This window comes from Taudactylus pleione, unplaced genomic scaffold, assembly GCF_031769625.1.
Source record: "Taudactylus pleione unplaced genomic scaffold, aTauple2 ptg000138l, whole genome shotgun sequence".
Taxonomy (NCBI): Eukaryota; Metazoa; Chordata; class Amphibia; order Anura; family Myobatrachidae; genus Taudactylus; species Taudactylus pleione.
In genome coordinates, this window is record NW_028284540.1 from 9,886,302 (window position 1) to 9,902,836 (window position 16,535).

The 16,535-nt window shown below is 43.8% G+C and overlaps 1 protein-coding gene across 4 annotated transcripts in view; it reads left to right on the forward strand.

Moving 5' to 3' along the window:
* Positions 1 to 201: 201 nt before the first annotated feature.
* Positions 202 to 16,535, forward strand: part of PTPN4 (protein tyrosine phosphatase non-receptor type 4) — a 209,023-nt gene continuing 192,689 nt past the window's right edge. For 2 of the 4 annotated variants that reach the window (XM_088473638.1, XM_088473639.1), the window contains exon 1: positions 14,964 to 16,343. In XM_088473638.1, the coding sequence (XP_088329764.1) occupies positions 16,001 to 16,343 (343 nt within the window). In that variant the 5' untranslated portion in view covers positions 14,964 to 16,000. Of the gene's footprint in view, positions 333 to 665; positions 827 to 1,160; positions 1,295 to 14,959; positions 16,344 to 16,535 lie in introns of those variants that run through there. The other 2 variants (XM_088473641.1, XM_088473640.1) reach the window with 2 other exon arrangements.

The following is a 16,535-nucleotide window of genomic DNA, read 5'->3' on the forward strand; positions in this document are numbered from 1 at the left end:
CTCCGTGTGTTGGACATTCCCACAAGTCGCAGCTGCGCTCTCCCACACGTTGGTTCTCTACCTCCAGCGCCCATCCAGGCTTTCCTTACACGGGCGGCTCCCTCACACACATGTGAGTACACCAGAGAGCCGAATACCTGACATTATACATCAGCTTGAGATCTACACGCTGGTTACAATCAGCTGTCCATTATTTGCCGGCTGGACGCTACGGCGGCTGACAGGGTGCTTCGTGGTCGGATGCCTGTACACTAGGTTTTTTCCACACTTACCACTGTACCATTTACCTTTTGGATTTGACACGGACAAGTGGACCTAATATATCACTACAGGTACCATTGACTTTAATTGATGGAAATAACCCTTTGCCACTGTTGCATTTGATTGTAAACAAACTACAGACTATTGATCTTATTTCTGGGACATTGTTGTCCATTTCCATTCATCAACAGTGAATATTGCCAAGTTGGGATTTATCCATATATTATTGTCATTCTTATCACACCATTTATTTATTTTATTGTTTATTCATCCATAATTGATTTATTTTATGTTATATGTGCCTATTGTTATTCATGTCCTTTATATTCATGTTCTGACCATTATTATTAAATATTTATCTATTTACTTTTGTATATTAGCGCGGTTTCTCTTTATATTAACAGATCGGCTATAGAGCAGTGTTGAATAACAAGGACATAATCCAGAATCATTACGTGGTGGAGATCGAGGACGTAAATTACTTCAACTGGAGACACAATGGATCCTTAAATTGGATACTGTGAGACCAAGGGGTCTGAATGATCAACTGACAGAATGCTTTTCTGTAATATATTGAGAATTGCCCTACTTGTTTTATTACTATATCTTCATCTATGCATATTTAGTTCTCTTTCACTCACTCCTTATTGATTTATACAGTATATATATATATATATATATATATATATATATATTTTTATATTATGTTTTGCTGGACTCTAATAATACTCATATATAATATTCAGATATCTATCATGCTGATGCCACTGGTAGTGGAATTGCATACGTGGTCTTATCCTTTATGTGATAACTTAATGTTTTACTTGGTGTATTTTTTCAATGTCCACATGTTTCACTCTTCTGTTTGTTTACACATCTCTATGGTAACTGCTTTCTAGCCAGTCTCCGTGTCCAAACTCACGTTCCCATGGTGACGCACAGACGCAAGGACGTGAGCGGCGCAGGCCCGGATGTGACGTCAGAGCTGGCCGAACGCTACCTGACACTTCCTTCTTGGTGGAGGGCTATATAGGTGAGTGTTTTTTACTTGTATATTTATACTGTATATCCTGAAGACAGATTAAATTACGAAATGTTGATATTTCAACCAGTGCATTTGCATTATCACAAGTCCGTATTGAGTGCCGCTGTATCCACGCCTACATTATGTGTGTATATATATATATATATATATATATATATATATATATATAAAACAGAAAAGAAATATGCCCGCGCTCGGTTTTACCCATATCATACATGGTACCAGCAGCATGGCAATATTAATGCCATATATGTATACAAAACAGAAAAAACTTTTGCTATCGGCGCTAACAATAATATACTGCAAATTTATGTGTGTGCAGCAAATAAAACAAAGGGGATTTTGTCATGATTTGATCAAAGCACTTAAGCCTGCAGCCCAGCATCAAGGGACCCCATTTTTCTGCAGGTCCCTAACACTAGCATATATGCCTAGCACATCATTACATTGCAGTTAAATGTACTCACCTCCTAGATACAGAGGGACACATCTATACAGGGCTGGCTGTGAGCCACACCCAACTAGGCCTTTTATAGCCTTAATTGAAAGCTGCCATGATAGCACAAGGCAAAATTTTGAAACAAAACAGAAAAGAAATATGCCCGCGCTCGGTTTTACCCATATCATACATGGTACCAGCAGCATGGCAATATTAATGCCATATATGTATACAAAACAGAAAAAACTTTTGCTATCGGCGCTAACAATAATATACTGCAAATTTATGTGTGTGCAGCAAATAAAACAAAGGGGATTTTGTCATGATTTGATCAAAGCACTTAAGCCTGCAGCCCAGCATCAATATATATACAGTTAGGTGCATAAATATTGGGACATTGACAGAATTTTCAGATTTTGGCCTCTATTCACCACCACAATGGCTTTGAAATGAAACATACAAGATGTGCTTTAACTGCAGACTTTCAGATTTAATTTGAGGGTAATTACATCCAAATCAGGTGAACGGTGTAGGAATTACAACGGTTTCTATATGTGCCTCCCACTTTTTTAGGGGCCAAAAGTAATGGGACTATCAACTCAAAAGCTATTTCATGGACAGGTGTGGGCTACTCCCTCGTTACTTCATTATCAATTAAGCAGGTAAAAGGTCTAGAGTTGATTCTAGGTGTGACATTTGCATTTGGAAACAGTTGCTGTCGACTCTCAATATGAGATCCAAAGAGCTGTCACTATCAGTGAAGCAAGCCATCATTAGGCTGAAAAATCAAAACAAACCCATCAGAGAGATAGTAAAAACATTAGGTGTGGCCAAATCAACTGTTTGGAACATTCTTAAAAAGGAAGAACGCACCGGAGAGCTCAGCAACACAAAAAGACCCGGAAGACAACGGAAAACAACTGTGGTGGATGACAGAAGAATTATTTCCCTGGTGAAGAAAAACCCCTTCACAACAGTTGGCCAAATCAAGAACACTCTCCAGGAGGTAGTTGTATATGTGTCAAAGTCAACAATCAAGAGAAGACTTCACAAGAGTAAATATAGAGGGTCCACCACAAGATGTAAACCTTTGGTGAGCCTTAAAAACAGGAAGACCAGATTAGAGTTTGCCAAACAACATCTAAAAAAGCCATTACAGTTCTGGAACAACATCCTATGGACAAAGAGCAATTTGTACCAGAGCGATGGGAAGAGAAGAGTATGGAGAAGGAAAGGAACTGCTCATTATCCAAAACATACCACCTCATCAGTGAAGCATGGTGGTGGTAGTGTCATGGCGTGGGCATGTATGGCTGCCAATGGAACTGGTTCCCTTGTATTTATTGATGATGTGACTGCTGACAAAAGCAGCAGAATGAATTCTGAAGTGTTTCGGGCAATATTATATGCTCATTCAGTCAAATGCTTCAGAACTCATTGGACGGTGCTTCACAGTGCAGATGGACAATGACCCGAAGCATACTGCAAAAGCAACCAAAGAGTTTTTTAAGGCTAAAAAGTGGAATGTTATGCAATGGCCAAGTCAATCCCCTGACCTGAATCCGATTGAGCATGCATTTCACTTGATGAAGACAAAACTGAAGGGAAAATGCCCCAAGAACAAGCAGGAACTGAAGACATTTGCAGTAGAGGCCTGGCAGAGCATCACCAGGGATGAAACCCAGCGTCTGGTGATGTCTATGCGTTCCAGACTTCAGGCTGTAATTGCCTGCAAAGGATTTGCAACAAAGTATTAAAATGTGAAAGTTAGATTTAGGATTGTTTAGTTTGTCCCATTACTTTTGGCCCCTTAAAAAGTGGGAGGCACATACAGAAACCGTTGTAATTTCTACACCGTTCACCTGATTTGGATGTAATTACCCTCAAATTAAATCTGAAAGTCTGCAGTTAAAGCACATCTTGTTTGTTTCATTTCAAAGCCATTGTGGTGGTGAATAAAGGCCAAAATCTGAAAATTCTGTCAATGTCCCAATATTTATGCACCTGACTGTATATATATATATATATTTTATATATATATATATATATATATATATATATATATATATATATATATATATATATATATATATATATATACACACAGTGGTCGAAGTGGGAATTTTGAAGTGGGGGTATGGAAAATCTAAGGTTGTACTTAGGCGAGTGCTGGGAAAGGGGGTGTGGCCACTCACAAGGGGGGTGTCCTTAAGACGCGCCCCTTTTTCATCAGTGTAGTGTACCACACTATATACACTATGCTACAAAATAGTGCCCCTTATACAATGCCCACGGTAGTAGTGCCCCCTATGTAATGCCCACAGTAGTAGTGCTCCTTATACAATGTCCACAGTAGTGCCCCATGCAATGCCCAGAGTAGTAGTGCCCCTATACAATGCCCACAGTAGTAGTGCTACCTATACAATGCCCACAGTAGTAGTCGTCCTTATTCAACTAGCTAGAATTATTAAGACTTTGGACAGGGTTGATGCTAGATCCTATGTGGCTAAAGGACCTCTGTGACGTATCAACCATGTGACCGCTGCAGGAGGCTGGACCGCTCCTGCTTTACCATCCACTAGGGCATAGAGGGAGAATAAATATTTGTGGCGAACGTAGCGAGCGTAGCGATCCCGCAAGGGGCCACTTTTGGTCCCCCGTTAGCATCCCAGCCCCTCCCCCTTTCAGTGCCAGTCATGTAGATGTGACATCACAGGTCCCCTGCAGCCCCCTATTCTAGTCATAACCCATTGGACAGTCCGGAAATCAGGTGCTCTGAGTGTTATTAATAATTATAATAAATAGGTGACAACCCGGTTTCCCTCTTTCTTACTCTCCCCCCTCTTTACTCTTCCTTAGCTCACCTAATTTTCATGTGTGTGACCGAGCTGTGTCAGAGTCCTCAGTCCACTAGTAGGCTAATGCCGGTGAAAGTCCCCCTCCATCTCCCACTCGCGGCCACACGCCTGACCTTCTCTCCCTGTCGTGGCCAGACGCCAGACAGACCACTCACTCGCAGCCATACTCCCGACACCCCCCCCCGCAGCCATACTCCCGACCATCCCTCCCCGTTCACGGCCATATGCAAGATTACCCCCCTCCCTCGGCCATACTCCCGACCCCCCTGCCCACGGCCATACTCCTGACCTTCCCTCCCTGTTTGCAGCCATACGCCAGAAACCCCCCCCTGCGGCCATACTCCCGACCCCCCCACCCGCGGCCATAATGAGTTCCGACCACCCCCAACCCGCAGCCATACTCCTGAGCACCCCTTGCCCGCAGCCATCCTGAGCATTACATTACACGCTGTCAGGATCCAGGTAGCTGTGGTACGATCAGTGGTGGAGAAGATCAGTGAGCCCTGGCTGTGAGAAGCAGTGCACCTGGAGCTGGCATTCTGTCAGCTATTGAATAGCTGCCAGAGCCGTTCTCCAGCCGCCCGCAGCCAGCGTCCTCTGATCTGTGATCACAGACTGACAGACTGCATCATTCTTATTATGTCCGCTTACTACAGTGTATTATTATGTGAGGCTCACAGTGTCATAATAATAATAATCCACTGTTGTAGTCGGGCATCATAAGAATGTTGAGGTCCTGGGGAGAAGGGGTACAAATTTTTGTACTTCTAGAACAAAAAGCACTTCCTCAGTTCCTCTTACTTATTTCCTCACATGGCGGCTGCGGCTGTACTGAGGGCTGTCATCCTGCTACAGCAGCTGCTGACAGAATGTGAGCAGTGTTAGTGTAGCGGCACAGAGCTGAAGTCACGCCCCTGCCCTCTGCCTTAAAGTTGAATAAAAAATTGTTTAGTGCCCGAAGTGGCGGTATGTCATACACTTCGAGCACTGTATATATATAAATATATATATATATATATATATATATATATATATACATATATTCCAATAGCCGGCACTCTCCACACTGTTGCAAATACCACTGTGCGCGCTCAGAGGATAAACATATAAAATGAAGTAGTGGCACTCACTGGACTTTTCATCCATATGCAATCAAGAAACGGACAGACCCTTGTGTCCTGCAATGTTTCAGGCTTTGTTTCCTGTCTTCAGGCAATCAATACAAAATAGAAAGCATCATCCTTACCTATTTGCAGCTTTTTTGGTTGTTATTTTTGTATATATCTATTTTACATATAAAATAAGTATATTATACATTTAATTTTTCTAAAGGTGCACTGTTTATGCTGCACAGCTATGGTTACCAGGGGAGTGAGCTTGCGTGTGCGGAGCCGGGTACTGCCCGGAAGTCCGGCTTGCACTGCCATCTGAGCCAGCAGCTGATCAGCGTGTAACACACATGAGGGTGTCTACAAATAGGTAAGGATGTATGATGTTTTCTATTTTGTATTGACTGCCTGAAGATCGGAAATAAATCCCAAAACGTTGCAGGACACAAGTGTCTGTCTGTTTTTTGATTGCATATGGATGAAAAGTCCAGTGAGTGCCGCTGCTTCATTATACAGTGTGTGTATATATATATATATATATATATATATATATATAGTGACAACTTGGGGTAGTTAGCTTGGTAGATTGGTGTCAGTGGTGCAGTGATTAGGTGCAGAATCAGACTCCACTCGTGGCATTTCAGTTAAATTAATGAACGTGGTGCTTTACTTCCAGCATAATCAGGAAACAAACAGAAAATAATAAACGCATAGCTCTTTCTTAGGGCACTAGCTCACTTCTTCGCCCCTAACTAACCTTGGGCAGCTAGTCTGCAAACATAGGGCCTGATTCAGAGCCACTCGTAAGCGGCCGCTCGTTCGTTCCGAGCGATGTTTGCCCAACTGCGCATGCGTACGGATCGTAATACGCATGCGCGAACCAGTCAGTGCGGCCGAAAATCTTTTGTTCGCTAAATAGCGAATGCCTGCTATTTTGAGTGACAGGAGGAGGCGTATGTGGGTGGTAACAGGGGAAGGTGCTTGAAAACGGGGAGTGGAGATCTGAACGCAGGCGTGCTTAAAGGTCAAAATGGGCGTTTTATGGGTGTGCATAATTAATACAGCAGCGTCATTGACCACGTCACTGGGTTATTTTATAGTCAGAACTGCTCGCAAGATTGCGGTAGGAAAAACCAACCACAAGAATAGCGAGCAGTTCATACGCTGGTCGATGTACTCGATTAATCTAATAAATAGCGGACATGACTTAGGATGCGAGCGGTCAGGCGGCGTAGTTTCCAAAAAAACGACCGCAAGTTTTGTTCGCTCGTTCAGACATAGAGGCGTGAACAGACCGCAAAGAGCGAACGGTTCATTTGAATAGCCACCCCTTTTTTCAGAACTAACGACTGTAAATAGCATCCGGCTCTGAATCAGGCCCATAGTTCAAAGTCTCTCTCTGCCTCCTGCAGAGTAACACTTGGATAATTAGCCTGGCCTGGCTTGGCCTCTGGCTTTTCAATTGTCCGCTGTCCTGACACAGGCTCCGGCCTGGTCTTTAGCTGCCACAGCCTCGCAGACTGGCCTGCTTCCTTGCAGTTAACATAGGCTCAGTAACAGAGTTTGATGGCCTTCCCTGTACCTCACAGGTCTAGGCTCAGGCCTCCTGGCCCCCAATGGCTTCCTGGCACAATGAGCTCTATCTGACTGTTATGGCTCAGTCCTCCCTGGACTGAATCCACTGGGCAGCCCTTACACAATCTCCCAGAATGCTTTTGTATTCTGTGTGGGCGGATCCCTCCTGCCACACACAGAATCTGCACCATCTCTGGTGATACTGCCACTATATATATATATATATAGAAACTTGTTGTAGCTCGCACACAAAACTTTAGCAAGAGTGCCAGGATCAAAAGTAATTGATAGCAGCAAGTCCTATGTGGACAATATCCAGCACACCTCTTTGTAAATGATCCAAAAAATTTTTTTAATAGTTAAAATGTTACCATCAGGCTATATTGACAAGCCATAATGTCATTGAAAAAACTTTTAGATATACTCAGCACATATTTCGGTGAGCAGCCTTCACAGGGCCCAGGGAGCCAAGCTCTGAACCCGGATGGTTCCAACAGCTGTTTCGGGTTGCCTTCCTCAGGGAACCACAAAACAACACTGCACCCATAGCCTGTTAAATACCCCACCTACTAAGTAGTGAGATAACTCACCTGTGCCCTGTCAACGCCCGCGTCATCTCCACGCCTGGACCCCTGCCAACACCATGCTCCATGCTGACCACGCGCTCCGTCCGTCGCACCGGAAGTGACAACAGACGGAACCATCGTGCACCAGCTATAGCAACGGGGAAAGCATCAAGGTTCCTAGGCAACCGGAAGTGACGCTCGCGGACATCACACAGCCAGCTAACGTCAACAATAACACACATGACATTAAACAGACAAAGTTGTCATCAAAATATTAAATGCATCAAATATATAGCTCAGCTGAACCACCCAACTATAAAAAATTAATCAAAAGTACATGATGGATATAAGCATATAGATTGTAGTGTGACAACCAGCAGGCTAAATCACCAGCAAAGAATATATAAATAACACGCAGATCTTATTCCAGACCAGTGGCATAATTAATTCCTCGTGTCAGAGGTTAAATCCAATACAAAGAATTCATTAAACATCAGAGGGCTGAACCGGTATATTAAAGCATGTTAGTAAACAAACACAGATAAACTATTACTCGCCCAGATAGGGTGCAAATGTAAATTCTTCATTTAGTCCATGGGGAACCATGGTTCCAAGTTTATAAATCCACATGCACTCTTGTTTCAAGAGCAATTTGCCTCTGTTACCACCTCTCCTCAAAGGGGGCACATGGTCAATAGGCTTAACAAGAAAGACTTTAATCGAGTGGCCCTCTGTAACAAAATGCCTAGCCACTGGGGGTGTGGCCGGCTCCATTTTTACAGAAGCTTTTTTAATGGAGGATCTGTGCATAGCAATCCTTTCCTTTAGCATTCGGATCGTTTTGCCCACATATATTTTCTGACACGGACAGATGATTATATAAGTAACATATCTCGTATCACAACTCATCCGATGCTTCAAAGGGTACGCCGTTCCTTTCCTAGGATGAACAAAGGTACTACCAGTCTTCATATAGCGACAATTCACGCAACCAGTACACTTGAAGGACCCCTTCTGTAGACTTAACCAATTAGCGGCTAAGTTTCCTGTTGGACCAGTATCGGAGCATGAAATTCTCTCTTTTAGATTACTACTCCTTTTATAACAGAAAAGTGGTTTATTCCTACATATGTCCTTCAAAACTGGATCAGACTGAATAATGTGCCAATGGCGTAGTATGGCTTTCTTAATTACCCCTGAGGTGATTGAAAAAGTGCTGGAAAAGATTAGTCTCATATCCTTGTCCTCTTCCTTAGGAGAAGGCTTTAACAGATCCTCTCTTTTTAATAACATACATTTCTCGATTGCTTTCTTGACTTCTCTAGATGGATAGCCCCTTTCGATAAACTTGTTGCCCATGGTTTCAAGGGCCTCTGGGAGATTATGTACATCAGAGGTAATACGCACTACTCTTAGAAGTTGAGAGTAGGGTAAACCCTTTTTGAGGGGTGCCGGGTGAAAACTGGAAGCCTCCAGTAACATATTTTTATCTGTTGGTTTCCTAAAGATTTCCGTAGAAATTTGCCCATTAGAGACCATAACACAGACATCCAAATAGTCAATTCGTTCTGTACTAAATGTGTATGTAAACCTAATAGATCCAGGTAACCGGTTCAAACCCTCTATGAATTCTTTGAGAGCCAACTCTCCTCCAGTCCACAGTATGAAAAGGTCATCAATAAATCTCACGTAAAACAAAATAAAACGTGAAAAATCAGGATTTGCCATAATGTTTAATTTTTCAAAACAATACATAAATAAATTCGCGTACGCCGGGGCCATATTAGACCCCATTGCCGTTCCTTTCAGCTGTAAATAAAAAGCGTTATTAAACAAAAAATAATTTTTATGCAAAATAACCTCCATTAACAGCAAAATAAATTCGATAGGTGGACCCACATACTGTGGACTGGAGGACAGAACCTCTCTAACAGCCTGCATTCCTGCATCATGTCCTATGTTTGTATATAAGCTGGTGACATCCAATGTCACCAACAAGCAGTCTTGTGGTAGCTGGCCGATGGAAGACACTTTACACAAAAAAATCAGAAGTATCTTTCAAAAAGAAGGGGGTATTCTGGACAACAGGCTGCAAATAATAATCCACAAATTGAGATAGAGTTTGACATAATGACCCTCGAGAACTTATTATGGGCCTGCCAGGTGGCTGTGTAAGCGATTTATGCACTTTAGGTAGGATGTAGAGTAATGGTATTTTGGGAAAGTCTTGTTTTAAGAAACGTACTGTATAATCATCAATCCAGTCATTAGTATGGCCCATCTGGATAATTGAATCTATTTCCCTTTTAAAATTATCAGTGGGGTCGAATGTAAGACGTTTGTAACATTCAATCTCCGCCAATTGGCGCATTACTTCAGTAACATAATCATCATGATTCATAATCACGATGCCCCCGCCTTTATCGGCGGGGTGAATGACAATAGAAGAATTCTCACGTAATTCCTTAATAGCTAAAGTCTCGGATTTGGAAAGGTTTGATCGATAAATTTTGGCTTTTTGTACAGCGGGTAAAGTATCGGATTTAACAAGCCTCATAAAGGTTTCTATCGAGGCATTAGCAGAGGGGGGATCAAAGGAACTACTAACTTTAAAAGGATTTTTAATGAATTCCTGATCTCCTTTTCTAGCAAAGTAATCCTTAATTCTTAATGTTCTATGGAAACAGTACAATTCTTTTTCATAGTCAAAACTGTGCTGTCTAAAGGTCTGTACAAATGACAGACCCCTAGACAAACAGACATCTCCTGATCAGAGAGTAAATGTCTTGACAAGTTAAAGACTGTTATCTCTTGGGTCCCTTGTTCCCTCCTCCTCGCTTTTTAGTGTTTATGTCCACCCCTCCTACATGCTCTCTTCCTTCCATCCGCTCTTTTGAGATGCCCCTTGTATACATCCTCTCCCCTAAAAAATGGCCCCTAGCCACAGAATTGTCAGAATCACTCTGTGATGTATCAATATCGGTGAATTGCATTTCTGCTCGTTTACGAGCTCCTCCTCCACCACTTCTCCACGGTCGTCTAGTCACCTGACCAACAAGCCAAGGATATACTTTCAAATCTTTATAGTCTTCCTTGACCTTTTTATATTTAGACTTCTTAAATAACAATAAATCAGTTTTAAATTTATTAACTGTGTCTTCCAACTTGGCCAGCCAATCCACACTGCTGTCTGCTTTCAACACCTCTATGCCAGTGGCCTCACATGCTGTTATGTCTTTTTTCACACATTCTATATCACAATTGACCTGTTGTACAACTAAGACCATAAGGTCTAAGCTACATTGGTTTAGAATCATACACCACTGCCTACAGAAATCTTTGTTACTCCGTCCCAAAGTAGGCTGATTACGGATCCTAAAACCTCTGGGTATAAGTCCCTCTTTATGGCATTGTGATAGGGTAAGACCATGTAGTTCCAGTTCCACCATCCTTTTACACAACTTGATTAAATCAGAAAAAGTCTCTGCTGGAGAATCCACATCAAAAGCCAACTGAGACGTGTTTGAGAATAATATTTTTGATATGTCCTCATCTAAAAATCTCTTTGTCCCCATAATTTCTCCCATATCTTGTTTCATGGTCAACCGGGAGCAGTCTCACAACCTCATATATCCATCATGTACTTTTGATTAATTTTTTATAGTTGGGTGGTTCAGCTGAGCTATATATTTGATGCATTTAATATTTTGATGACAACTTTGTCTGTTTAATGTCATGTGTGTTATTGTTTACGTTAGCTGGCTGTGTGATGTCCGCGAGCGTCACTTCCGGTTGCCTAGGAACCTTGATGCCTTCCCCGTTGCTATAGCTGGTGCACGATGGTTCCGTCTGTTGTCACTTCCGGTGCGACGGACGGAGCGCGTGGTCAGCGTGGAGCATGGTGTTGGCAGGGGTCCAGGCGTGGAGATGACGCGGGCGTTGACAGGGCACAGGTGAGTTATCTCACTACTTAGTAGGTGGGGTATTTAACAGGCTATGGGTGCAGTGTTGTTTTGTGGTTCCCTGAGGAAGGCAACCCGAAACAGCTGTTGGAACCATCCGGGTTCAGAGCTTGGCTCCCTGGGCCCTGTGAAGGCTGCTCACCGAAATATGTGCTGAGTATATCTAAAAGTTTTTTCAATGACATTATGGCTTGTCAATATACCCTGATGGTAACATTTTAACTATTAAACATTTTTTTTGGATCATTTACAAAGAGATGTGCTGGATATTGTCCACATAGGACTTGCTGCTATATATATATATATATATATATATATATATATATATATATATATATATATATATATAGATATATAGATATATATACAGTATATGCGCTAAAAAAGTTAAGGAGTAGATTAACTATATCTTAACCATTAAACTTTCAAAAGTTTATTTTAACGAATAAAGCATTTTTTAAACTGGAGAAAAAGTTTTGGGTAGCCAATTCATCAACAATAGCATACTCAATGAGATCTAGGTGCAAAATTTGTGCCCATGTTCGCATTGCATTATGCAATGATAGCGCCGGGGTTTATGAAATAGCAGCCGCAGGAACAGGGGATCTGAATGCAGCCCATCCCTGCGATGTGCAAGGAGTGAAGCGACTGCATCAGCGTTAATAATATATATGGGCCCTTAATAAGTGAAAATTGTGCTTACTTGGCTTCCTTATGTTAATTTATGTGGTGTTGAACGATGTTGATCCCCTGTTCAGTCGTGCCTCTTTTCATCGCCAGCCAGTAGCCATTGGGTGAGGCTGCAGAGGCACACATAGATAATGTGGGCAGAGGTACAAATGTGGAGAGGAACACAAAGGAAAAAGGGACGAGGGCATAGATAGGTAGGGGGCAGAGGCACAGATGGGGAGGAGGGGCAGAGTCACAGATATGGGGAGGGGGGCAGAGTCACAGATATGGGGAGGGGGGGCAGAGTCACAGATATGTGGAGGGGGGCAGAGCCACAGATATGGCAAGGGGCCATAGGCACAGATATGGGGATGGGTAGAGGCACAGATAGAGAGTGATCAGAGGCACAGACATGGAGAGGGAGCAAAAGCACATATATGTGGAAGGGGCAGAGTCATACTTGCCTACCTTTATATTTCTGTTCCCGGGAGATCCCCGAATAAGACAAGCAGGAGGGTGGAGACGGGGGCGGGGCCTGATGATTCGCGTCATTAAGCCCTGCAAATTGCCGCGATTGGATCAAATTTAAATAGGGGGCGGGGCCAAATGACATGAATCATGCAGAATCGTGTAATTAAGCCCCGCCCCCTGCGCGAAGACCCGCGATCGCTGCAGAAATTCTTCCCATTATGCCCACTTCAATGGGAAGTGGGCAGAATGCGGGAGAAGTGCCTACCCTTGCTGGGGTGTGGGAGGCTTACCCGTAAAATTGTGAGCCTCCTGCGAATTCAGGGAGGGTAGGCATGTATGGGCAGAGTAAAGAGCAGAGCAACATATTGGAAGGAGGCAGAGGCACAGATATGGGGAGGGGCACATGCAGGAATGGCAAAGAGGAGGACAGTGGGACAGACTTCATAGGAAAGAAGGGCTGAGGTACCTCTGTGCAGTGTGTGCACGGCAGCGCTGTCACTCGTCATATTGCGTAGTATCTTCTTCTGTGCAGTGCACTGTGTATGCACATTATGCCCGGGCCAATGGAAGCAGAATAGGAGAGCTGTGGGGCCGGATAGCTGTACAGGCAGAGCTAAGAAAGGAAGCTTATTATCAGGTGGGCAGCTGAGAGGGTAGAACTGCAGGTGAGAGGGGGGCCCAATTCTCCAAACTTTCTCATGATGGGGTAGGTGCCAATGATCCTGGACCCGGAGGGGGGAGGGAAGTCACGGCCAGCGTTTGTTGGGGGCAGAGCCTGCAATCAGGGAGCGGGCCTCGGATGGACACTATAGCAGGAAAATAAAATTCCTGTCTACAGCAGCACAGCGATTAGTGGTCCCGTTGACCTATTTTGATGGGCGGCCTGGAGCTGTAGCTCCAACTACCCCATCGGTAATCTGGCGTGCAGGCAGGAGTGTGGCGGGGGATGGGCATGAGCGCACAGCTTTTTGTGTCAACCCCTTGGAGGGCGCAGCCCACACACCCCACACCCCCCTTGTGACACCAATTTATAATGGTGTGGTATACTGAAAAAAATTATAAAACCAACATGATTGGACACACTAGGTCACATGACCGTGCATTATTTCCCAACGACCGCACTCCTGAGGCCTGGTCTACTTCCTACTGTAATCTGAACCTCATCACAAAGCCACAGCTGTATCACTCCACTTAAGTAAACAATAACATCTCTCACAGACACTGCTCACATAAATGCAGCACATTACTACATCACTGACAGAAATACACATTTCTGTCAGAAAATGTTCAACTGTTTTATTCACTGACACTGTTATCCAGTTAAATGTTTATTCATAAACATAATTCAAATCAGACATCCTATTCTAAACTATTTTTTTGCTCCTATTCTGTATCTGTTTAACCCTACATTATCTCCACGTGGAACTATTTAGTCACAAAAAGAGCAATATTATAAGAAATTGTGCGTATATCAGAGCGCGACCACATACTTAAGAGTGGTATATCTATTGCATATAACAGAGGTTCCCAAAAAGTCCAGATTTTAAGGCTATCCATGCTTGAGCGCAGGTGACTTAATTAGTACTGCAGTCAATTAGATTTAACCATCTGGGCTCAAGCATCAATATCCTTAAAACCTGGACTGTATTGGTGTCGTTTGGAAACCTATGCCATATAAAATGACTATTAAGGCTGCAGACCCAACCAACATTCCATTAGGTACAAAATGCTCTGCTCCTGGACTTCCCACCTAATGCAATCATACATTAGATGGGAAGTCCAGGCACAGAGCATTTTGTACCTAATGGAACGTGTCATGTTGGAGTGTAGGAGGATATAGATATAAACTAAAGGCAGAGGATAACGATCAGACACGCAGTTCCCTGCACGACCAGCAGGTGGCGCTGCCCTCACACCTCTTTCAGGTTGGGCTATGATAAGATGGCGCCGACGACGATACAATACGGAGTCTCTTCTTTATACAACGTGGCAGAGACGGGGTTAAGAAGGTGACGTCACCCCTGGCTGGAGCACTCGCGATATTTGGGCTGGAGATGACTGCGCCATGTTCGGTTGCTATGCTGCGGGCTGAGGGCGGGGCAGAAGGTGTGACCGGTCACAGGCTGAGGGGGGCGGAAACACTATACCCGGCTCCTCCCAGCACCGAGGCCGGAGCCGACACATACCCCCCGGGCCGGGGTCCCTGGACCCGTCTACTGCCGCCGTCAAGTGATTCTCCCGGAGCCTCGGGACCTGCCGACAGATCGCATCTGTAGATCGTTTGCCTTCTGGGACGCATAAACCCCTTTCCCCCCTGATCCCTAGAGATCCTTTATACAGACCCTGTCCTTTATACTATATATCTATCGCATATATCCGCTAGCCCATATAGATCTATCACACAGATTCCCCCCCCCCCCCCCGCCCCCATAAATCTCTTAACTGTCTTCTGTCATCTCTACCCCCGGTGATCCCCCAGTTACCCCATCCCATTTTCTCTTCTATCCTCCTCCACCCCTGGTTCCTCCTTGGCCCTGGTATAACCCCCACCTATAGGTATTTATTATTGTCACCTATAGATTCCAATGATGGGTCACTTACCTATAGATCCCCATAGTCCATCGCTGCACCTATAGATACCTATAGCCAACGCTACACTGTCATCTATAGATCCATATACCCCATCACTGCATTCACCCATACATCAACATATACCATCTCTGTCACTGAGAGCTCATTATACCCCATTCCTACACCTAAGTCATCCATATATCCCTGTATACCATTACTGTCACACGTGTGTGTGTGTATATATATATATATATATACACTAAACATAAACACGTCACCTTTAATATCTTTACTTCATCATTATAAGCCGTCACTTAGCAAGCACTGTATGCCATCACTATACATTGTCACATGTAAGATCTGTTTCCCATCTATATCCGGAAAACTACCGCTCATTACCACTGCAGTAATCTATCATTTGTATAAGCTTTTGCATATTTTCTTGTTGTCACCTATAGCTCCCTGTAAAGCTTAATGCTTTGTGAGATACACCTGTCATACACCGATTTTTATCCTCGTTGTCATTACGTGCCCCCCCTCTATCACCTGGGTTGTCCATCTGCCTCCCTTGTCTTACCCCTCTGCTTCTGTGCAGCAGCTTCTGCAGCCTGTCTCCAAATCATTCCCAACCTATTCCCTGTTCAGTCCCCTACCCCCAAATACCCTACTTGGCTGCAGCATGAGGCTCTATCTACCCGGACTGGCGCCTCCTCTGGCATGCCAGTGGGACTGAGGGCTGGGAACAAGACACTACAACGGTGCCAGCTGGAACACCCGTTTCCTCACCACAAACTGCAAAAGTGGCTTTTATATGAAGGTAAAGTTTTGTGTAACAGTGTAATATGTCCCCCCCACCTGCTAGCAGAGACCATTATCTCCATATCCCATGGGATGAACTCCTGAAAGGTGCCATGTGGGCGATTTTGCTCCCGGCCCCTCACATGACCCTGATAAATGGAGACATTCCTAAGCTTCAGGGAACCATCTCTTGTTTGTGTGTTGAGAATGA